Source organism: Glycine soja, unplaced genomic scaffold, assembly GCF_004193775.1.
Source record: "Glycine soja cultivar W05 unplaced genomic scaffold, ASM419377v2 tig00104511_1_pilon_84547_1256723, whole genome shotgun sequence".
NCBI classification, from domain to species: domain Eukaryota; kingdom Viridiplantae; phylum Streptophyta; class Magnoliopsida; order Fabales; family Fabaceae; genus Glycine; species Glycine soja.
This window is the reverse complement of record NW_021144441.1, coordinates 1,053,078-1,078,957: the sequence shown is the minus strand read 5'-3', so window position 1 is coordinate 1,078,957 and position 25,880 is coordinate 1,053,078. Positions and strand designations below refer to the sequence as shown.

Genomic DNA, 25,880 nt, shown 5'->3' with positions numbered 1-25,880 from the left:
TTTTTTTTAAAAAAAAAAGCACGTCACATAATGCTACTTCTTTATTTCTTTGGTTTATCAATGTTATCAAATGCTTAAAAATGCATCTGAGAAATCATACACTGATTTACTACTTGGAAGCAAACGACACAAGCACGTATGAAGGTCAAAATCTAAATATATTCCAAGTTTACATGTATGTATTTTAATGCTTGACAAACTGCCAAAAATATTCATAACGATGCTATGATTGATGTGAGAATACAAAGAATGGCAACTAAAATTTCTAATGGCTAAGCAGATAACAAAAACCTTAATTAAAGTTCAAAAGAATTACGTCTTTCTATACCTAACTGGTCATTCATCCTGCTCACAAACTATCCCATGATTTTTAAGACACAAACTATCCCTCCAACAGATAGTATTGATCTTGTTGAAGGCATATCCTTATTAAAAACACCAACTGGAATGATGTTTGTGTTGCTCTTCAAAATATTGAGCAATCTGCTTTCTCATCTTTTCTTCAATGCTCTGCCTGTAACTCTTTCTGGCAGCTGCATCTTTAAATTCATTATACTTGTAACTGTCTCTCACCGCAACAAGAACTAAGCAGAAGGAAGATACTGTACAACTTAACTGAGTCCTTTTTTCAAGTATCAGTGGAGTCAATCATGTAACCCCAATCTATAAAGGTGGCACGGCAATTCCTGTGGCCGGCTAAATCATACAAAGCCAAATCAGGGCCTCCCACCTCAAACAACAAAAAATGCAAGGAGTGCGTGCATTATGGCCCAATAAATTATAATTCCAAGCCGTAAGATGGGTTGTCTCATTAGAGTCCGATCACAAGAAACCCTGCATGAATACAAATGCAAACCATTCGTCAGATTAAAAGAAATTTGAAACCATGAAAGCATTGGGGGGGGATATACACATACCACAAGCCATCAATCAAGTCAGTCAACGGTCTAGTAAATCTTGGGACAATTCTGGATGTTGTGAGGGATTTGAAACCATGGACTGCAACAGAAAAGTGGGAATGCCAGAATTAAATTTCAGGCGATGCTGCTGAAAACAACAGAAGCCAGTACACAGGTTTAGTAAAACATAATTACCTTTGTCGTCCTCTTCATCTTCTATCCTACTAGTACTACCAGGGTCTACATCTACAGCAATGGCAACATGATCACTATTGCCTTTGCGCAAACTGCGAACTTGGGGTGTTACAAAAGCACCAGATGACGACCAATCATTCATCTATTTGAAAAAAAGGCAAATAAATTCAATCCCTTCAAATTCAAATCAACCATAACTGTCAATGTCATGTTGAAAAAAACAAAATATCTTTAATTTCCATTTACTCGTATAGTTTTATTTATTTACTGTTTTTAAAAGCAAGTATTAATTATCATATTTAATCAAAAGTACCATCTTAACCTAGATAACTCTACCATAAAAATGAACTTTCAAACTGCTAGAATATATTTGTCTTTTCTAAGTTGACACATATAATGAGAATGTTGTTGATCATGACAAGGTAATGCACAATAACATATTTCATGTTTTATTCCAATTGAAGTTCTAATTTGAATAAGAATTTTATTTAATCCAGATTTAATATAAGATTCTTGTACTAGTGGGAATAATCAAATATTAAATAAATAATTGATTTCCTTACTGCTGGTTCTACCTCCACAATTTCTGAGCTTGTGCCAGCTCCCTTTCCAGTTTCTTCCACACCTTCAAGCAAATTCAATTGCAATTCTTTCTCATGTAAGGATGTCTCAAGAGTTTCTGTTTTGCAGTTCAATTCTTCTACCTTACTCCTTTCTATTTGCAACATTGCATCCTTGCTTTCTGCAACTTCCCTTAGATTCTCCAATTCTGACAATAAAGACGTAAGCTTCTTATGAAGTATTTCTTTGCATTCATGAACCTTACTGTTGCTCTTCATATCAGGATGTATATCATGCACCCCATCATGAGACACAATTGTGTCAACCCACATCAAGAACTCAAAGATCTCATCAGAACTCTGGTTGCTCATTTGTGATGCAAGAAGAGCATCATTAGTGCATCTAGTAACCTCTTGCCTCAAGAAAGAAATTTCAGTATCTCTTTCTAGCAACTGGGATTGGAGCTTTTCAACCTCAGAAAGGAGACTTGCAGACAGGTGGTGAAGCTCATCAAACTTACTAACAGTTATGGAAAGCTTTTTCATAACCTTACCACGGGAAGATCCAAGGTTCTCAATCTCTTGATTCTTTTGTTGAACTACCGTTTCAAGATCCACAATCTTATTTGTTAATTCTTCCATCTGCGTTTCTTCCTCATCAAGTGCATGCATTAGTGCTTCGATTTCTGCAATAAACCATTAAGTTCCAGAAATGTAAGTTTCTCATTTATAAAAAATATTACAAGATCACTTCTCAAAAGAGAAGGAATCAGACAAAGCTCACCTTGATCTTTGGCAGCCAGTAAACCAGTTTGAGATCTCATTTTCTCCTCTAATTCAGCTGCGGTTTCTTGTCTATCCTGCAGTTCATTCACTCTCTGTTCCAGTATCTTCCTTTCTGCCTCAATTGCTTCCACCTCTTTCTTTATATTATGTTCTTGAAGACTAAAAGCTTGAAGATCTTGAGAGTAACTGTTTGCAGCAGCTTCAGCATCCTTGATCTGTTTCACCAGTTCTGAGCAAATCCTATCTCTTTGAACATCCTTCTCCTGAAGCTCTCTCTGCAAATTTGTTATAGTAGCCTTCATTTCTTTTTGATTGGCATCTAAAAATTCAGTTTTTAAACTAGCAAACCCTTTTGCACTCAACAGCAATCTATCTGTCAGGGTTTTAATACATTCCTCAGATATGCCATCATCAAATGAAGGTATTTCCAAGTTAATTCCCAGATCTGAAGATTCAACCTTCCTTCCAACCAGTTCAGCTTTTCCATTTTCAAGTACAATGACAGAATTAATGCATGCTTCATAAAGATAGGCAACGTTCCCACGTAATACAGCAAGTTCCCCATCTCGCTCACTTACTTCTTTCTTCATCGTTTCACACGCCTCTTTTTGGGAAGTCATTTCCCTTTGAATACTTGCTATTAGTTTAGATAGAGTTTTGTCCGTCTCCTGCGCCAAACTTGAGTGCATGTTTATTCTTTCCCTGAGAGAACTAACCTCCACCATGAGCTCTTGCAGTTGATGCCCAAATAGACGAGAAATTTCAACTATAGTATTATCATCATAGTGGTCAATTCTGTCAAAATCTGACCAAGGATCTGCAGACACAGAGCTCTTCTGGAGAACAAATATCACAAGTATTTAAGAAGGAAACTAGGTCATATTGCACAAAATAGTAATAACAAGGAGTGCAATTAAGCCTTAACACGAAAAATCTATAAAATGATACAAACCAGAAGGCACATTTTGCAAGGAGTAAAATTTGAGTCATAAACTTAAAACAGAGAGTGAGAGTTTGAGTTGGAATTGCAGTTGCAACATTCCATACAATATAAATAAGCTCAACTTCTAATTACAGACTTAAATTCTAAGACAACAATTTACCCATTTCCAATTAATCTTAATTTAAAACCACATTGTAACATATTTCACATTTCTAAAATAAGTGAAGAAAACTATATTCAACAAACGAGTGATTGAAAGAATGCCACCAAGATACTGATATACATGCTCAAAAACAACAAATATCTCTACTTTCTACTGCTCAATTTGTTCCAGTTTGAAAAGTCAGTGTTCATTTACAAATATCTACAACAGCATTATAATGATGGTTGAGGAAATAGAAACTACAAAAATAATGACCCTAAAAGATATCAAAGATGGAATAAAGCTGTTCAATCCATCAGCACATCAGAAAAGAAAATTTCCAAGAAATAAATAGCCATTCACAGAACATCAAACATAGGCCAGGAACACAACCTTATCCTATTAAAATCTGTAAGCACAAAAGAACAACCTTGAAAATTATGCATTCAGAGCAAACCAGAATACCAGATACATCAGAGATCAATAGCATATTTAAATAGCACATAAAGTAATATTAAAGATCACCCACACACCCCAAAAAATTACTAGTACAATAATTTAAACTAACATATCTGTTGTCACACACCAGCCAACATCATTGTATGATAGTTATCATCACTTTCTTGTTATCATAATATACCACATGAAAGACAGATGAAGTAGAAATATAGAAAATGTCAAAAATTGATGTAACATATATATGTACTTTTAAACTAATTGAATATCTGTGTGATATTAATACCTTATTAGCAGATGAGCAGTGTAAAATGCCATCATGTTCTTTGGTGATGGATGAATCCACCACATTTTTATCATTGTTTCCTTTCATACATGACTCAAGACCAGCCTCCACTTTCCGATAAGATTCCAAATCCATGAAAAAAGCATTACACAGTAAATTCTGAACCTCACCAAAGCTTTTGCAGACTTGGTTCATACTAGATTTTAATTCCATGATGTCAGAAAAATGGCTCTTTTTCCCCTCCTCAAGATGTGCAACCGCTTCCAGTTTGGCAGCCTCAGCTGAATCCCTTTCTCTTCTGAGATCCACAAGTTCAGCAGTCACCTTTGCGAGCTCCTCCTGAAAACTATCATTCCTTTCTTGAACCTCATTTAACTCTGCCAAGAGGAGTTCTGATGCTCTTTTAGACTTCCTGGATTCTTGTTCTAAAGATGCCACAGCACTATGTAGATCAGAAAATAACTTCCCAACCAATTCCAATTTCTTCACTGGATCACTTATATGACCTTCACCGCCAACCTCAATCTCACCCAACTTGTTCAAAATCAGTTTCAAAGAATATTCTTGGTCCTGCAAATGGTGCTCAGTTTCTTCCAAATGTTTCTTCAGAAGCAAACTCTCAGATTCAAGAGCTTCTAACCTATCTGGGTAGGTTGACAACTGTCTCAACTTCTGTTCTTGCTCTCCAAGAGTGTTTTCCCGGTTGTTTATCTCAGATTTCAAGTGCTCCATCTCAACAGTCATATCTTTAATGGTTTGCTTTAGACTGTCTCGTTGTTGCACCAATGACTTCCCTTTCCTTACTGCAACATTTAACTTCTCTCTAAAAGAAGCTGATTTCTGCTCCTCCTGATTAAGAAGCCCTAGCAATTCATCAATTCTTTTAGTCAGAGTTTCAACTTCACCTGATAACTTCTCCCTAACAGAAGCTGATTTTTGCTCCTCCTGATTAAGAAGCCCTTGCAATTCCTCATTTCTTTTTGTCAGAGTTTCAACTTCACTTGCTAACTCCTCTCTAAAAGAAGCTGATTTCTGCTCCTCCTGATTAAGAAGCCCTTGCAATTCCTCAATTCTTTTTGTCAGAGCTTCAACTTCACCTGATAAAGATATTTGCTTTTCCAAAGATCTATTTCTCTCCTCCTTCACATGCATCAATTCATTTGAAGACTCCTCCAGATCTCTTTTATATATGTCAATATCTGCCGCCTCCTTATCATGCACATCCATACTTCTTTCCTCGAGAAGTGTAGCATCCTCCTTTTGAGAATGGAGTCCATCACCTACAACCCCATATGCAGGTTTCATTAATGAAAGCTTTGCATGATTTTCTATAAGCTTTCTCAGCAATTCTTCCAAGGAATCAATATTTGCACTACAAGAAACCAGATTTTCTGTTTCAGGTACTGACAAGGCATCACCAACTAAGTCTTGTAATTTTCTGATTTTACCATCAATGGTGAAAATTTGTTCTTCAATTGCAGCTTTCTGTTCCAATTTATCCTTCAAACTAGAAATTTCAGTATGCAGCTTTTCATTCTCAAGTTCAGCTTCTCTTGTCTGTGCTGATGGTTTCCTTTCCATGTTCAGCTTTTCTACAAGCTTTTCCAGCAATTCTTCCAAGGAATCAATATTTGCACTACCGGAAACCATATTTTCTGTTTCAGATTCCGACAAGGCATCACCAACCAAGTCTCGCAACTTTCTGATCTTGCCTTCAATAGTGAAAATTTGTTCTTCAATTGCAGTTTTGTGTTCCAATTTATCCTTCAAACTAGTTATTTCATCATGCAGCTTTCCATTCTCAAGTTCAGCCTCCCTTGTCTGCAATGATAGTTTCTCATACTCATACACCAAAGACTCCATTTTCTCAGAAAGATGCTCTCTTTCAGATGTAAGAGCACTAAGGTCTTCTTGAAGAGCAGACACTGTCCTTTGAGACTCTTCCAGATCGGCATTTAGCAATCCACAGTAGCTATCATATTTTTCAATCTTCAGCTGCATAGAATCTATATGATGATTAGCCTCAGTAAGCGCACTGCCTATACATTCAATCTTATCCTCCGTCTCCATAGACTGCAAATGTGAAGGCATTTCAACCCTATTTACAAGCTCTTCCCATCTCTGAACTAAGCTGTTTCTTTCCATCAATGATTGCTCCAGCATTTCATTTTGCTCAGCCAACCCATAATACTTACTCTGCAACTCCTCAAATTTTTTTCTAAAATCATCTGAATCTGGTCGTAGCTGACTATCATCTTTCCATGAATCCGTGACAACATAACCAGCATCAGAGTATGAGCCTCCTCCCATAGCTTCCTTCTGTTCCCAATCATTAATTGGCAATGAGTTTGCTGAAACTGAACTAGCCAACCAATCAATCTTTTCAATTATATCTCTTGAATGAAACTGCTCTGGCAGATCTAGGTCTTCCAATATCTCTTCTATCCTCTGAAGCATTGAATCTTTAAGAAGAAATGACTCTCTCAAAGCATTAGATGAATTACGGATATAAGAAAGCTCAGATTCCAGAGCTTCAACACGCTCACCAGCCTCTGCATATGTCTTAACTTTCGTTTCAACCTCATGAAGCCTTGTATCTTTCAACTGTAACTCTTGCAAGCATCTCTCCAATTCACTGGATGTCTCTGCCAGGGATTGCTTGAGTCCATCTCGCTGTACAACCAACCCTTTCCCCTTGGCAACAGCTATGCTAAGTTTTTCCCGAATGGAGGACACCCGCTGTTCTGAATGCTCAAGTTCATTTGCTTTCTTGTGCAATTCAGAATGAGCAACAGTAAGAGCTTCCTCAGCCTGATGTAAGCTTTCCTTCAGAACAAGGATTTCATTTTCATTCTCAAGACGAAGTGTGTCTAGAAAATGCATTTTTTCCTTCAATTCAGCCAATTCCATCTCCTTAGATCCATATCCTTCTTTAGTCGTGTGATACTGGATTTCAGTGTCTCTGGTTTTCTGTACAAGACTAGAGACTAATGAATCTAAGCAAGAAAGGGGTGATTTATTTATATCGATCTTTGAAATGTCCACATTCAGCACACCCACGACATCTTCTATTAGCTTACTAACAGAATCTAAACCAAGGCACTTCATCTTCAATTCTTCCAATTCTGTTTCCCTGTGCATCAATTCTGACTTAATCTCCTTGGTAACAGACTCAAGTTCCAGCTTCTCGGTCAATATATTCCCAATATGTTTCAAGATGGGTTGATAGCTATTATAGTTCAGCAGATCAGGCAGCACTTCACTTTGTAAATCTATCTTATCTTCATCCATAGTCCCACCATTACTAAACACAAGTTTCCTCAGGTCACTGTACATCTTATGCAATAGACTAACAGCCAATTCATTCCTCCCAAGCAGATCATCACATTTTGAATTCATTTCTTTATATGATGTGCACATTATTTCATGTTCCGAATAAGTAGCTTCAAGTTTCTTCTGCAGATCAAAAATCATTTCAGCGGCTGCATTAACTGAAACTTCTAACTGATGACAGATATCCAAGTTGCCATAAGCATCAGAAGAAACAGTTGTGCACAAAGTTTCACCAACTGATTCTTTCAGCTTCCCAACTAACTCAACAATCTGGGCAATAGTCATATTCCAGCCTTGCTCAAGTAGCATTGCCCTCTCTGTCACCTCCTTCTGCAAATTTTCCAGTTGACTGCCAACAGTAGAAGCCATATCATTTGAAATTTGTTTCACATCATTCATTTCAGTATGCAATTCACTAATTTTTGACTGACAATAGCCAAGCTTCTCATAAAGTTCATTATTTTTGGCTTTGAGATGGGTATCTTCTTGCTTTAAAGCATCATAGAATTCCTCAAGAAGGCATTTCTTTTCTTGAATATCACCCAGAAGTTGCTTTGCAGTTTCATATTGAACTGCAAGTTCAATGTTGGATGCTTCCAAATCTGAGCAATGTTGCTTCAATTGTTCAAACTGGTCCTTGAGATCACTGTACTTTGCATCACCAGTTTTCCGATCATCTCGCTCCCCATTGAATAATGTACCTGCAATCTGAACATTCAGCTTCCACTTTGAAAGCAATTTTTTCAAATCTCCAATTTGCTCTTTAGTTAACATAATAAATGAGTTTGATGATGACAGAACATCACTGGAATCCCTACTTTCTGTCTCATGCTCATCTTCTTGTACTTTTGATTCAAAAGCCTGTATCAATTTCGAAACCACAGGCGAAGAAACTTTTTCACCGGCCCTGCTGGAGGATACTGATTGAGAATGCAACACATCAATTGCCTTTTCAAGCTTCACCAGAACTTTCTCTACCTCATCCGAGCAAGCTTTCAATGAAACAAACCCATGAGAATCATCAAAGACTTCATGCTCAAGTATATTCACATGTGGTCCTCCTAGTGCCCCTTCATCTGGCTCCTGATCCATATGCAGAGAATCGTTAGCAATAGCAATTTCAAGGCCCTTACTTTGTGTACGTGCAACATGAGCTTGATTTCCAAGGTCCCTAGGTTGAGATAGTGGTTGGCTGTGCTCCTTTCCAATTTCTTCTATCTTGGCCTTTTGCTTATCCAAAGTGTCATTGAGAAACACATTTTCCTTGGAAATTTGTTCCAAGTGCACTGTGGCTTCTTTAAGGTCACCTTCAAACCTCATTCGTTCCGCCTTTTCTGTAGACAATTGCTCATTTAGGGCAATGATTTCAGAAGAGTGTCTTTGATTCTCATCTTCAAGATTTTTAATCTTATCAGCTGACAATGCAAGGTTACGATTTAAGTTGGAATTTTCTGCCTCTAGACTTGCCACCAAATCTTTATTTTCAACCAAATCTAATGACAGTCTGTCAATCTCATGTTTGAGATGCTCAATTTCTGCTTCAATCTTATTCCTCTCTTCAGTCACCAAAGAGATCCTGTCAATTAAGTTGGAATTCTCAACTCTTACTCCTTCCATCAAACTCTTGAAGTCAGCCAATTCAGTTGCCAGATTCTTACTTTCACATAGATGAAATTCCTTCTCCTCCACAAGTTTATTTTTCTCAGCAATCATCAAATTAAGAGTTTCATTCATGCCCTTCTTTTCCACCTGTAAACTTGAGATCAAGCCTCTGCAGTCAGCCAACTCTCTGGACAATTCCAACGAATCTTTGTGGGACACATCAAAACTATTCTGCAGCTCAATCACTCTGACAGAAAGTGCTTCCACCTCAGCCATGGCAGCATTAAATTGATTTTGTACTTCTACGTTCTTGCTAGAAATATCATGTAGTTCAACATGGCAATTAGCAAGTTCTTCAGTAAGTTGTTGATTCTTGTCATTTACTTTATTATGAGAAGCATGAAGCTGAGATATTTCATCAACCAACTGGTGACGCTGATCATCAGACTCCAGTTGTTCAGCTAGTTGAGTGTTAAATATATTTTTCATTAAATTTGCAAGAAACAATTCTTCTTTGAGACTCTGAAATGCTTCTGAAATGTCATTGTCTGATAGAACTGAACTACTGGCTAAAGGATCCAAATCAGAGACTGCTCCTCTTGCCTCGAGCAGAAACTGAGAGGAGAGTAATTCAATTGACTTGCGTAGTTGCTCAGCTTCATGAGATGCCTCCTCAACTCTAATCTTCTCCAAAGCAATTCCCGAAAGAGACTGGTCACTCTCACCAACCTCAGACAAAGAAAGCTCCTTTTGACCATCAATCACAGGATCAGTGCTTTGATAAGATTTCTTCATGTCCAAACCATCAGCTTCCTGCATTGCCCCTACCCAGCAACAAATGAGAATATAAATTATAAATCAAATCCATGTATTAGTTTGCACAGCCTGCCCAACTAATATCCAAATACCTAAACATAAAGGTATAATATAATATTAAATTAAAGGTGTGTTTGTGTGGGGAGAGAGAGAGAGAGAGAGCACAACCTAAATCTGTTACCTGATCTTCCCTTGTTTGCATCACAGATGTATTGGGTATATCCTCAGATAAAAGCAACAATTCCTCCCTCTTTTCACCTTCTCGTTCATCTGTAACACTCTCACCCACTGCAGTTGTAACAGAAGCAGGTGGGGACAAAACGGCAACAGTTACAGATTCACGATCATGTGTTGCTCCACCTTCAGAAACCAGGCTATCTGAAGTTCTCAAAGACACATCCTCTAGCACATCAGCACCAATGTCTTGAGCAATTTCCCCTTGATCTTGGGCGGATAACTCAGAATCATTCTCACAGACCCCATGAACTTGATGTGCTACCTCAGCATTAGAGTCCAATACAGTTTCATTGCCTGTATCATATGTAGTGACCACTGATGATGAATCAACAGATGGATCAGTATTGTCAGGAGCTAATGAGTTTGTCACAGACTGTGACTCTGATGATTCTGTATTAACCATATTGGAGTGGCTGTCAGCTTCAACATTTCCATCAGTAATTTGAGATGATACCGTTGAAATTGAGGCACTACTTGCAGCATCAGAATCAGGGTCCGGTAGCTGAGGTTTACCAGCTTGTTTTGATGATTTTCCACGGCTACTACCACCTTTACCATCCTTCTTCTGACGAAATTGTTGGAGCTGAAAATGAAAACATGAAGAGTGAAAATTGAGAACTGCAACCAGTAAATTGTACACCCTATATATTTTGAAACCATAAAGTGAAAGGAATCAAATAGAAAGAGAAAGATAAAATCACATGCTTTCTGATCATATAATAATAAAAAAGAAAAATCTGATAGATACACATTAGTTAGGTTACTTGGCCAAGGAAATACAAGCCTTTTGTGTTAGAAAGAAGTGGACCAGGCATGCAACTGACTAGGCCCATTAAGGGTGTGCTTATGTCAGCAGACCAGCAGCTGCCTATAAATAGGAATAACTGTAAAGTGTAAACAGTTTAGGAGACTTTTGGAAACTGAGAAAACGGTGTAAGGAGTGGATCCAGAGCAGTGTATTAGTTCCTAGGGAGCTTCTCCCGAGTTTCATTAAATAAAAAACTCATTATTTCTTGCTGTTATGATACCAGTTCTATCAAAATATCAAATCACGCAGTCACATCAGCCTTCCAAAATAAATGAACAGGTGAATTCTACAGGGTACAGTACAGTCCCTTGCACTATTTTCTTAAGTGGACTTGGATCCTCTAAATAAGTTAGTGCACGTAGTGAATGCTCACAAGTAAAACAAGGAATTAGCCTTCACACACATACATGATTCGTTATATAGGTCTTGGTTTAATTAAACTCTAAGCCATTGATACTTAATAGTCTCATCACTGGTTATCAAATCTACATTTTCCTCTCTAAAGTACAGTATATACGCCCCACACTTAGACCCAACAACTTATTAATTCCTATACAATCTAACTCTCTAGTAGGAACCAACCAAAATCCAATTATGAAAAACTTGCTCTAGAAACACAACAGCTACACTTCATTCTCCTCCAAACACACACACACACGCACTTAACAAAGCAAGAATTGAAATTCAAATTGCAAAGATCACATACCCTTTTCTTGCCAGCTGCGAGTAGATCGGTACGGTTCTTGTTCCGGTCCATTTTCCGATCCACCCCGTTCTTGCTCCCCACGGTAACCACCGCAGTCACTAAAAACGAGCCACGGCGATCCTTCAGATCCACCTATTACACTGCAACCCAAACAAAACCACCGAATCGAATCGAATCAAATTCGGCACAGTCACAACCATTAACGCCCTTCAAAATCCAAAACAAATAAAAACAAAATAGAGAAATCAAAATATTCATAGCTTATATCCTCCCAGAATTAAACTTAAATATAAAAACAACAACGTGTTCGTGTTGCGTGTGAAGGTGTTTAAAATTCATTTCCATTTCCGCACCAGCCAAACAAGGCATAACCTAATCTTCTGATTCGAAACGCAGATAATAATACAATGAATTGAAAGTTACATGAATGAATAAATGAAATAGCGAAAACTTTTGTAGGGAAGAAAGAAAAGAGAAGAACCTTGGCTGCGGGTTCTTGAAACGACGTCGTAGAGTGTCATTCGAAGTGAGGTTCTCGGTGGCTATGGCTATGGCTATTGAATGGTTCCGTTTCTTTCTCGGTTTTTGTGTGTGAAGGAAGGAGAAGAGGGTGTGGTGGTATTGTTGGTAGCAGCGTTTCTCAGATCTAAACGCAACGCGGGCGTTATTTTCTCCGCTGGTTTAAGTGTCGAATCAAGCAACATCAATTTTTCATTTTTTAGAAGAGGGATTTTATGACCCGAAAAAGAGACAAAATAAATAAATAAAAAATAGGATTGTTCAGTTTGGGTTTGGGATTTGCACCAGTGACGGTTATAGTTTGGTGTCGGTTTCTTAAGGGAGCAGCATCTGCAATTGCGAGCGTGAAAAATTTTATTTGTGGGATAATTTAGGGATGTTCAGGTGTGGTTTCGTTCAACTTAAGCTTAATTTAAAATCCGAATTAAATTAAATCAATCTTTTAAGAGTTTGGTTTAATTTTTTGGATTTTTATTAAAATATTTATTCTATTAAAATTTTTTATTTTCTTTTCATCTTTTATATCAAATTATATTTAAAAAGTTGTTAATAACAATCTTTAAAACTAGTTAATGTATTAAATATTTTATAATCAAAATCTTCTAATAATTTTTATCCATTTTAAATCAAACTAATTTTGAAAAATTTGTCTAAAAACAAAGTAATAAACATTATATAGGTGTCATATTCATAAAACTATAAAATGTTATAAAATATTATAAAATATAATGGTATATACAATATAAAATATATAATATTAAAACAATCATTTAGTTTTAGCATAAAGTCATCCAAACGGATTAAAAAAATATCAATTTAGTTTTTTTTTTTTTTTGAATCGGTTTGAATCTGATAATCCATTGAATAAAATATATTTTTCTCCAACAGAGTATTCTTAAATGCTAATTTTAATTCTTATAAAAATTTAATATGTTTTATAATTATATACATTTATTCAGAAAATATGTACTTTTTATTTATCTTGCATTATATATTATGGATGTCTTTTGAACTACTAGATCAAAAACCAATCATACTCTTGAAAATTGAATGTGGTTGGTTCAATTCTTGATAAAAGATTAAAATTATATAACTTTATAGGACATATTAAAATTTTATAAAAGTTAAAACCAACATTTTAAAATATTTTGACATACTTTCTTTATCCTTTGTGAGTGATTTGGCTGCCAATTCAGTTTTTTCTTCGCTTCTTGTTTTTCCTTCCTAATTCCTATGCTTTGAGTATTGTATTTATTTATAGTTTAGTTATGAATAAAAAAAATTAGAATTTAGTTTAATTTATATAAATTGTGTGTAAAAAATTATAGGGTAAATAACCTATTTGATCCTTTTTATTTTATTTGTTCAGTTTGATTTTTTTAGTTTAATTTGGTTTTTTATTTTATTTTTTGGTTGAGTCTTTTATCTTTTTTAAAAAAATTGTTCTTTTATCTTTTTTTATCAATTTGATCATTTATCTTCTTTTTTATTTTAGTTTGATCCTTCAATTTATTTAAGATTGATGTTGTTAATCATTTAAAAAAAAACTTATTTTTGTTCAGTTTTCTTCCCTTTCCCTTTACTTCATTTTAACAAAAAAAATCATTTTTAAATGATTAACAACGTCAATCTTAAATAAATTGAATAATTAAATTAAACAAAAATTAAAATAAATGATCAAAATAAACTTTTTAAAAGATAAGGAACTAAACTTAACTAAGGATGATAATGAATAATGACAATGAATAAGGATCCTATAATATCCATTTTCAAACCTACTTTTAAAATTATTTGTACACAATCCCATATTTACACGGTAACAATTTTAATCATTATTTTTATATTCATTGGATACCTATATTCTGATACCAGTATTCATAATCCACACTTTACTTTTATTTATATATATTATCTGTACCTATACTCATATCCGTGTGTAAATTTGTGGTTATATATCCGTCCTATATAGCAATCCCAATATTGCGGTAATTATCCACTTCCCTTGTAACTATTTTTGTGGGTATTCATAGAGTTGGATTAGATTTTGTTATCCATGAACTGAATAAAAAAAACAAATTGAATTCTTTAAAAGATAAAAATTGAACTAAATAAAAAAATGAAATAAGAATAACTAAGATAATAAATTTATATATATATATATATATATATATATATATATATATATATATATATTTGTGATTTAATAATTTTATAAAAAATTAAATTATAAGTTATTTTCTCTATTTATGACACTTTAATTGGATTAATATTTTAAATGAATTTCATTAAAATGTTATAAAAATATTTTTTATGATGTTATTCAGTCATAAAGTATCCTATAGGATAAATTTGTTAATTTTTAATTATTTAAATATTCAAATGTTTTTTATTTATAGAAAATTAAAAAATAAACTAAAATCTATTTTTTACTATAAAATAATCTATTTTTCAGAAACAACTTATTTAAGAGTTTTATTTTTTACTATAAATTAATTAAAATTATCTTAAATATAATTTAAACGATTATAATAAAAATTTATAAAATTTGTGAAAAAACAATAGTGTGAAATTTATGATTGTTAGTGTGTTTATAAAAAAAAAAAACAAAATTCCTTCGAATAAAAAAATCAAAAAGAATAAAATACTTATTATTGAACTAACATAGCTTTTGGTCAAGTGAAAGTTGAAGTGTTGTTGCGCAATTCATATCACACGTGGCAAATTACTAATTTACTATTGAAACCAGGGGCGGAGCAAAAAAAGTGGCTGGAGGAGGACCAAGAAAAAATATAATTTAATAAATAAAATTTAAATTTTTACATGCATAAAATATAAAAAATTTAATATTATATATATCTAATATTTTTATAAATAAAAACAAATTAAATTATACCAAGTATAAAAATAATATTATTTTTATATAAGAAATGATGATACATTTTTTTCTAATTATAAAAACATAGATTCATTTTCAAAGCAGTTTTTCAAATTTTTATAATAAAAATGTGTTAATTATATTTTTTTTCTACCATTAAATTATTAAGAATTTTATTAATGAAACACTCAAGTATTTCACTAATAGATGCATTCATTGATTTATTAACCATTTAAGTCACACTCATTAATGAAAAAATATTCCTTAGTTAGAAATAATAATATTAAATATAATCACTACTTAAACTATTTAATTCTATAATAATATTAATTAAAATTAAATAACTTAATTATTTTGTTTAGTTTTGATAAATTAATTATGTGTTCGGTATATAACAAATATAGGTAATCTATATTATTAATAAAAGGAATATTTCTTTTTAGTATCCACAAATTTTAGACAATTCTATCTTTTATCAGTTTTTAAATTTTTTCTATTCTCTCCTCCTAACTACCCACTCAAGCATTCCTCTCCCATCACCCACTTTGAACCTTTTAAAAATATTTGTAGCAGTGATCACCCTTATCAAACCACTCAAGCCTTTCAGGACCAGTGTGAATACAAAAGGTGCAAGTGGGTCGTCTTGCTTAAGTTGTTAGTTATTTTTTATTTAAATTCTAAATCTTTTTTTTTAATTTTTAATATGTAAAGAGACAGGAAGTGCCTTTCTCCCTAGTATATAATAAAACAAATAGATTAGATAAATAAAATAATTTTGGGTAATTATATGATAAATTGTTCTCTAAAACTTATAATTTCTTCATAACTCTTTTTTTCTATCAAATCAAGTTACTTATCATATTTATATTTTTCTTTCTTCTATCCTTTCTCTTCTTAACGTCAACTAACATAAGAAATTAATGGATCATTTTAAAATATTTTTTTAATTTTAAGGGGACCATAATATTTTTTATATAATAATATAAGCACATTTTTAAAAACTTGTGGGAACCATGGCCTACCAGTCCCCTCCCTTTTCCTCTGATTGAAACCACTCCACTGGATGGCTTATAGTTGTAATGTTGTATAGTTTTATACCATAATATAGATTAGTAAGCATTTATCACATTATTATTAAGTTGTTTGTGAATCATAAAGATAAATATTAAGATAGTTTTAAATTAAAAATATATAATTATGTATCTTAAAAAATAAAGTATAATAATATATTTTTATCATGATAAATGTTTTGTTTTATTAGATAAAAAATATATTATTTTAATATTTATTATATCACTTAATTATTTATTATAAAAGAAAATTTATTCTAAAGAATCATGTGGTATTATAACTTCAAATTTATTCAGTTTTCTTATTAAAGTACAAGGGACTAAAACATTCCTTGGATCGTTAAGCTTAAGTGACAACTTCCTTAAAATCACACTAGAGAGCACTCTTCATTGAGGTCAATTGTAGCAAAGTCTGTCAATTTTCCTTTATTTGAAAGAATTTCTTTTAAATATTTGACATACTTTGGCATTTAAGCAATTGCCTTAGTGAAAGGGTAAGGGATATTGATGTGCACCTTTTTAAGCATCTCAACAAATCTAGCAAACTATCAATCCTCACTCGTCTTTCAATCTTTGAGGGAAGGGAACACTTACCTGAGGAGGTGGCAGTGCCTCCTTCTCACCTTCTTTGTTTGCCTCTTGGCTCTCTTCAGTAATAGCCTCTCTTTTTTTTGTGGTGGAATGACTTTCTCCTTCTTCTTTAGCTCTGCCATAGGCTGTCCACTCCTGGTACTTAGAACATTTACCTCTTCCTTCTTAGGATTAGCTTCATTTTGGGAAAGAAGTGTGCCAGGAGCTCTTTGAGATAAGAGATTGTATAGAAGTGAGCTGAGACTCCATAAGCTTCATTCGCTAATCATTTTGGGAGATATATTGCATTAGTGCCTCTTGCACGTTGGATCTTTTCTCCTCTTGTTTAGGCCTCTAGTTTTTCTTGTGTGGTGGCCTATACAAGTTTTTATTCTAACCCTACATGTAATTTTGCCCCTAATTGAAGTTGTTGTTGGATTACTGCTCATAACCATTTTTCATGCCTCCCACAAAGTTAATCTCATCCATGCCTTGGGCCAACTCATTGCCTATTATGCATTATCGTGAACCATGGACACATCCACACTTCTCACAAGTGTGGTAAAGAGGTGTAGAGTTTGAAACCTGAGACTAGATCTTTATCAATTTTTTAATTTTCTTCTACAATGCTTGAATTTGTTAAGTAGTTGCTTCAATTTCCACTTGGTTGTGTGACACCCTAAATTCTAAGACTGTGATTATACCTTAATTAATTAATTTCTTTATTTTATAAAGTGTGTTAGTCCATTTAATTTTTATAATCAAATAAAATCGAGAAAGCATGAACGATAATTTTAGTGAATTTTTAAAACTTTCATTAGTTACTTTCTAAGATCAACCTTACATAATCAATAAAGTACTTATTCACATTTTCAAAAAGAAGCATACCGTGGTCAAACAATTAAAGCAAAAAGAAAGAAATAACACATTCGAAGTTTAGAAAATATATATAAATATGCATAAGTGTTTTCCTCGAGTATAGTAATGAGCACAACTCAGGGTACAACTGTATATGAGACAAGAGTAAATGACTAAATATACACATGAGAAAAAGTACTAAATCCTAGGCCTACCCATATCAAATACATATAAAATAAAGGGCCCTAGACTAAATATACTTAAAAACTTTTAGAACTTGAAAAGTGAAAAATTGAAATTGTTTCATTTTTTTAATTCTTTAAAAATGGGGTAAAAACAAGGATGAAAATATTTTTTTTTGGGGAGAACCATAAAAGGGCAAGTTGACTTCCATCCCCCAAACTATTAGAAAACAAAAGTTCTTTCTTTTCATTAGATTCTACTATTTCTATACATTTTCTTTCCTCATTTCCTTTTTTTTCCTCCTCTTTTTTCATACTTTCTTTTTCCATTTCCTCTATATAACTCGAAATTTCAAATTCTGCCATTTTTTGCATCCAAACTTTTAACATAAAAAAGATTTTTATTGATTTGAAATTATCAAAAGAAAAGAATAAAGGTTTTTCAATTTTATCCAAAAAAGGGGGTGAATGCACTCAGTCATCTCAAGCACCCAACCTGGTGTGGAAATTGTTAAATCAAAGATTGAAGACTTGAAGATTAGTCTTAGGTTTTTGCTTTTAATCATTTTACAATGCCAAACAAGTTTTAAAAGATGTCTCATTTGTATTGGATGTTTTTAGACTAGGCATGATGAGTGATTTAGTCTTAGTTTTCTTATATCCATGCTTAGTAGAAATTGAACATGGTAGATTAATGAATTGATCTCAAAGTTTCTTAGCAGCAATGAGTTCAACACATTGTAATTGATTATATAGGTTAATAATCAATAACAAAATGTTAGACACAAACAACAAAAGTCACTTCTACTTGAAATTTGACAAGAATCGTCAAATTAATCAATTGCCAATTTTAGCAGAAGGAAGACTATATTGCTCAAGATAATCGATTATCACATTTAGTAATCGATTAGATTGCATCTAGAAACTTTAGGAGCTCTTTGTATGTTAAAATAATTGATTACCGCATTTGATTATTGATTATCCCAAAATCATAAAAGCTCTTTGTGAAACGAGATAATCAGTTACAACATTATGTAATCAATTACCATGTTTCTAACAATGTAGAACAAAGAGAGATTTGAACGAATTAATCAATTATCATATTTGATAATTGACTAAATCAGTTTTAGTTGTTAAAATTATAAATACCTTTACTTGTTTTTTTTCTCATTAGTGACTCTTGATATGATTTTATCTTTTAGAAAACACATTCTAAAAGTCACCTAAGGGAATTACTTTGCATTTCTTCAAGAGTCTTCAAGAGATTAGGGTTGATCAAGATTCATTCATTCTTCATCATGAGTTGATAATCAAAGGATGAACATGGAAATGCTGTGATCTGCACATCAAGGTGTATTCAATCCAATTCTAATTTCTTTCTACTTTCTTAATCTTGGTTAGGGTTACCAAGGGTTTTATGAGTTGATAGGTTTTAAATCTAGGAATTTCTTGGTGTATGGTACTTCAAGGTTTTGGTTTTTCTCTTGTAGGGTTTAAGGGAAAAGTAGAACTTTAGGAAATTGCATGTGCATAGTATTTGTACTTGATTCTCTAATAGTTGAAGTTGTAACATCCAAATTTTTCATATGTGTGTAGTAGATGTGACATCCTGGAAATTTCTACCCGGAATTTTTGTAAACGGTGTATTTTGAATGATTATATATATATATATATATATATATATATAAGTATTATTCAGTGTATATGCATATATGTTCCTGGTAGAAGTAGGAATAGTGGGGGCAAGATACGCGGGTTAGGCTAATTAAGGAAGAGAAATCTATAACTGGAAGGTTATAGGTTAATCCTCAATTAATTAGTCTAAAAATCATCGTTTTGCATGTAACTTAAAATTTAACAAAACCAACCTTTGAACCACGCTCGGGGTTTCATTCTGAGCGTTTTGATATATATATTGCCTACTTTCGAAAACTGGCCCCAACGGGCGCAGAGAAACGTGAGGAACTGGAACCAGAGAAATGGCACGCAAACCGAAGCAGGATTTTAGCGTTGCAAAGGTCAAATTTTTCCCTCTTTGTGACTGAGTATGAGTCACATCAAGAAGAAAAAGTGGACTCTTTCGCTCCACTCAAATGGAGACATGTGACATAGCTTAAAATAAAATAATAGGAAAAGAGAAAACCCTTTTTAAAACCAAAAAGTTGTATTATCTCTCCTCACTCAGCCCCAAAATTTCAGAAGCCTTTTCCTCTCTCTCTCACGTTGCCATTCTCTTCTTCTTCCTCCACCATTGAAGCACCAACAAAGCTCCAACCTTTGGTAGCCATTTCTGCTCCAAATCGTGAAAGGAATGCATTTTCGGAGTCGTGAAGCGCATCTCTACGTGTGGGACCTCGGAATTTCAGGTTTGGGTAGACTTCTTTCTCACTTGATTTTTGTGGGTATTGGGTTTTGGGAGATATGATGGGTAGTTTTGTTAGGTTTCTGCTTCATGATAGTTATTTGTAAAGAAATTTGTTGAAAGCATGTTGAACTTGCCATGTTTGGATGAGTTAAGCTTACCCATTCAGTTTTAGGGTTTTTATGATGATGCTTGTGATGTTTATGTGCTGAAATTGCTTATGGAAAACTGTTAGAGATGAAGGGTAGAGTTAACCTAGGGTTAGAAAGTGAGAATATGGTGTTATGAGTGGAAAAAGAGTGAGTTTTTGAAAGTTGGAAGGCCAAATCTGGATTTAGTGGTATTTGGAGGTTAAAGTGAGTTAATCCTAGCTTGAAATGTCATTTAAGACTTATGAGAAAGTTTGGGCTGTGCTAGAGAGAAAAACAAATGACCAAAGTGAACAAAGAGCCATTCTAGGGTAAAATTAGGTGTTGAGGGGTCAAATTTTGGTTCGGTGGAATTTTAGGTGTAAATCCAGTTTGAACAAGTTTAAATTGATGTTATAGACTTGTGTGAGGTGAGAGTTTGCTCCAAATTTACCCCATTATCAATTTCACTTCTCAAACCTTGAAAATCCATTAAATTGAGGGGTTTTGGATACCTAGATTTTGTGTTGCTTTGGTCTGAAGCTTGTCCTTGGTTTAGACATGATTGGTACATGATTTGGGACTTGTAGGATTCAATTTGGGCAAAATTGGATGAGGGAAAGAGTGGTTTTCGAAATCTGCACTTTATGCAGAATTTTGCTGTTGAAATGTGCAGCAGAATTTTGTATAAGTGCAGAAAAAATGCTTGTGTATGGCTGGTTGTAAAAAGGGTAGTACATATGGGGTTTTGTACATTTGCTAGCAGATCCCAACGGTCAAAATGTAGACTTATGTACTAGAGACTTCCAGTAAAATTTTCGAGTCGATCCAACGGTTAACGAATTGGAACAAAGGAAATGTTACTGGGGTATTTGTATGTGAAAAGTTGTGATTTTGAGTTGTGTTTTGGGCAGAGTTTTCTGCCTTTGCCCTGTTTTGCTTGGTTTTGTTAGTCCATGATGATTGGATGTGGAATTACTTGGATGTTGTGGAAGCTTGGGAGGATTGATGGGGACCCGGCGTTGAGAGGAACGAGGATAAGGGCTACGTGGGAGTACGTGAGCTCAGTTAGAGGTGGGCAACAGGGGATGGTGGGTTATACGTGATTTGTGGATGTGGAGAATCGTTTTGCACCATCGCCCGACTGCCACCTAGTACCACATGTGATGGGTACCCCATAATCCGACAAGCTTGAAATGAGGAAGTGTAGAAGGGTGAGACTTCCTGCTTTTATTCGTTGACCACAGAGTGGTACCTGGAGATATGTCGTGGGGGTCAGGAGACCTTGGGGACGTCAGGTGGGGTGCTATTGCCCAAAACCAAGCTTGACCAATCTCGACCCAACCCGGGCATAGTCATTCATTGAGAACCTGTGATGTACCTAAACAGACGAGCTCCTGGCAGTCAACAGATAAAAGGAACAAAGACCACAAAGCAAGGAGGCTTGTGTGGTGGCTGGCCAGCTGTGAACTTTGATTGATATATGGGATATGGCCTCTGGTAATCGATTACCAAGGGGTGTAATCGATTACAAGGCTTAAAAATGAAGACAGAAGACTAAGATGGTCTCTGGTAATCGATTACCAAGGGGTGTAATCGATTACCAGGCTTAGAAATGAAGGCAGCATGTTGTGGAGGCCTCTGGTAATCGATTACCAGGCTGTGTAATCGATTACACAGGGGAACATGCCACTGGTAATCGATTACCAGGTATGTGTAATCGATTACACAGTGCCTTTTTCAGGTTTTCATGTCCTGAAGCTGTGTAATTCGAGTTTGGCCTCTGGTAATCGATTACCAAGGCTGTGTAATCGATTACCAGAGATGAAAAGCCTAAAGATACCCCTTTTACTTGCATGTAGTGGTTATGAGACGCATTATGTTGCGGCGTAGTTAGATTCTCGTGAAAGAGTCTACCCCTTTCTTTTCTTTCTTGTAGATCGTGATGGCGGCGCAGCTAATCCATGATCGAGTGGAGATGGAGTGCCTAGAGGGAGCTTGGGAGTCCCTCGAAGGCAACACGAGGTGCCGATTTAGGGGCACGATTCGATTTACGGCTACTTCATTGGTGCATCCAGATGAACCCGCGCGCACGCTTCAGCGTACTGTGGAGTGGATACTACCCACGCCTACACCATACCGTCTAGTGGAGCCAGTCTAAGTGATCGAGGTGACGTCATCCGAGGAAGACCCTGAGGAGGATCCCGAGGAGCTACCTCTTGAGCCTGCTGTGGATGCTCTTGACTTTCTAGAGGGTGATGAGGACCCACTCCCTGAGGTGGATTCTCCCGAGGACGTCATGTCGGCATCTGAGGCAGACTCTACGGAGGATGGTGGTCCTGGAGAGATGGCGATCAGTGGAGGCTTTTCATCATAGTAGACAGCTCATTGGATTAGTTTTATATACTTTTGAGGGTGGGTGTATCTAGGACTGACTGTTAGGTTTACTCTTTTGTTTTTGTATGGGTAGACCTATTGTATAGGAATTTGATGATTGTATACATGTGGCTGAAGCCACCATTGTGGACACCTTTGCTCTGGATGATACTATGTATTTTGTAAAACTCCCATATTTTGGACAGCTATTAAATGATGAATGTACTTATGTTTAACCTTGTTATTTGAAAAGAAAGCATTAGCAAACTTTATTTACAAAAGAGTTTACCGACCGTATTTTATTTTATTATTTTCACGTGACGACCTAAAGTAATGGCTGGTATACTCTTCCTTTTGAAACAGCAAAATAGTTAGAGATTACGAGTGGTAAGAAAGAAATGACTCCGAATAGAGTTGTGAACTGGCCATTCAGGACTCTATAGTGAGGATTTTCCTTCTGAACCTAATTATTGTGAAAAGAGAAAGGAATGAAAAAGAAAAAGAAGAAAAAAATTTTTACCATGGTTTTTGTTATTTAAATCATTACTATTAAACCAGTCATTATTTTGGGGATGCCACAGTAGACAGTGTTATTGCTTTGTTGTGTGATTAGGTAGTGTTTTTAGACTATTGAAATGATAGAAAATGAGATGTTACCATAGGATACCTAAGCATTGTTAAGCTCTTAAGTTTTTAAGTTAAAGTCTAGAAAGAATAAAGATAATTTAGATAAAATTCTCTGGTTAAATAATGGTCAACTCATTAATGCCCTAGATGTTAATAATTGAATTTTAGTCTAGAAATAGAAATTGGAAGCTTGAAAGAGGAAAATTAGTGTTTAATGTAAGTAAGGTTAGAAATTAAGTGGGGATAATTAAGGTTGATTAATCGTGATCTAGATTTCATAGAATTAGAAAAGGGGTAATTATGTCATAAAGGTTTAAAGTGGAGGGCCTTGTTATAAATGACTATACAACTTGTTTAAAAATATAATTTTAGTTTAACTAGTTGGTGACCAATTAAAGCGTCTGATTATATGATGTAGAATAATTAAAATAAGTTAGAGTTGTAACACCTTGAAAAATTACAACTCGGATTGATAAAGAAAACTCTGTGTTATGTCATTTATGAATGTATGAATTTAATTTAAGTAATTATATGTTTTTAATCATGGAATTTCGTTCCATGTATGAATATATGTGTATATGATTTGTTTAGCAAAGTTTGACAGAAAAATAGAAACTGTTTGAACCAAATTTCCATCTACGAGAGAATTGCACCGAGCAACAACAATGTAATTTGGCTCTATGTGAGTGGGCTTTGTGCAAGGTAAACTCTGACTACATATATTTCAAGAGAGATTAGAACATTAATCTATAAAGGTTAGCACATTTGTCTAGAGGATTAAGATAGGAATTGCCAATTTTAGTAAAAGCAACTTTTCCATTTTTGGCCAAAGCACACTTTAGCCTTTTATAGTTAGTTTTGGAAAAAGTGAAATAAGTCATATAAGGCATGACTGAGGTCATAGAGAGCACATCACGGGCTATCCAAGCTACCCATTAGTCATATTAATTGTCATTCAAAGTGCTTAGACTAAGAAGATAAAAATTAGGTTTTGCAATTTCCATTGTTCCAAGCATTTCACCTACAATTAGTGTTGTTTTAAAAGACAAAGTCTAGGTCATTTCTCCCATTTTGCTTGAAGCTTTTAGAGAGAGGGGAGACCATATTTTTCTTCTTCTCCCAAGTTCATACATGTGTTCTTGAAGTTAATTCCATGAAAGCTTAGGTAAGTTGTCTCAAATCCTTCTTTTGGACATGTTTTCTTCGCTAGAATCTTGCTAGTTTCTCATCTATGGATTCATTTTTTTTTCATTCTTAGAAGTTGGAGACATAAGCTTTTATGTCCTTCCAATTCTTAAACCCTAACCTATTATTGATTAGAAGCTAGCTTCAATAGGAGTTATTTTTTAATGCGAGAAATTCATAGTTTCTGCCATGTTGTGAACTGTATGGTGCAATGTTTTTCTTACTATAATCATGTCAAAAATGGATTCCATGCATGCCAAAAGCTAGGTTTTGATCTAAAATTCACTTAAAAAAGAGTTCTATAGAGAAAGTTATGAGAAAATTGAGTTTGTAGTGATTTTGTAAGAACCCTAAAATTGGTTCGAGTTGCATCTGGCTAAACTGATCCCATAGGTTACTTTTATTCATATATTGACATTATAAATTAATTAATTAATTAGGGTCTAAACTATAGGGTTACATGTAAAATTTAAGACCAATTTTTAGAACACTTAGAAATTTGAAAACAAGTTTAAGAGTGAAACTTTGTGAAACAAGACAACAGCTTGATAATGGACATCATATAACTTAATTTGATGATTTTCAGACTAAAAATGGATTTAGAATGATGAAAACCCAAGGGAGAGTGTCAGGGAGCCTTGAGAAATGCTCTAGGATCCACTATAAACTTGTAAGCTAAGACAAACAAAATTACTAAACCTATAAGGACCAACTTGTATTAATTCTCTAATTTGTAAGTTGATGTTGTATGCAATATTTGTGAATTTTATGATCAACACTGTAATTAATTGCAATTGTTTTCCGATGGTTATTGTTATGCCTCTAAATTGTAGAAGCAAGTTTCATGATGATGAACCAAACAATTTTGATGATGCCAAAAGCCCAAGTGATTGATTCAAGACTTCAAGATCAAGCATCAAGAATCCAATCCAAGATTCAAGATTCAAGAGAAGAAATCTAGAAGCAACAAGTTAAGACTTCATATAGGATAAGTATTAAAAGATTTTTTCAAAAACCAAATAGCACAGTTTTGTTTTACAAAAGAATTTTCTCAAATCTTCTAAGTTACTAGAGTGATTACTCTCTGGTAATCGATTACCAGTTATTAGTAATCGATTACTAGTGACCAGTTTGGTTTTCAAAATGTTTTCAAATGATTTGTAACATTCCAAAATGTTTTTCAAATAGTGTTATCGATTATACTATATTTGTAATCGATTGCAAGTGAATCTGAACGTTGGAATTCAAATCCAATTGTGAAGAATCACAACTTTTCATAAAATGCATTGTGTAATCGATTATACCTTTGTGGTAATCGATTACCAGTGAACAGTTTTGAAGAAAAAGTTAAGAGTTATA

The 25,880-nt window shown here is 34.2% G+C and overlaps 1 protein-coding gene across 6 annotated transcripts; it reads right to left on the bottom strand.

The window, feature by feature from the left end:
• Window positions 1-137: 137 nt before the first annotated feature.
• Window positions 138-12,588, bottom strand: LOC114404544 (golgin subfamily A member 4-like). Of its 6 annotated transcripts, none has more exons than XM_028367447.1 (9): window positions 12,251-12,588; window positions 11,770-11,909; window positions 10,187-10,838; window positions 4,268-10,026; window positions 2,439-3,276; window positions 1,658-2,340; window positions 1,095-1,236; window positions 918-999; window positions 138-834 (listed from the first exon to the last, which is right to left on the bottom strand). In XM_028367447.1, the coding sequence occupies exons 2-9, from the start codon at window positions 11,818-11,820 to the stop codon at window positions 732-734; spliced, it is 8,310 nt and encodes a 2,769-aa protein (XP_028223248.1). In that variant the 5' UTR covers window positions 11,821-11,909; window positions 12,251-12,588; the 3' UTR covers window positions 138-731. The 6 variants fall into 6 exon arrangements, with proteins under 6 accessions (XP_028223248.1, XP_028223249.1, XP_028223250.1 ...); XM_028367448.1 differs by having other exon boundaries at window positions 2,439-3,273; XM_028367449.1 differs by having other exon boundaries at window positions 1,670-2,340; window positions 12,251-12,587.
• Window positions 12,589-25,880: the final 13,292 nt, after the last annotated feature.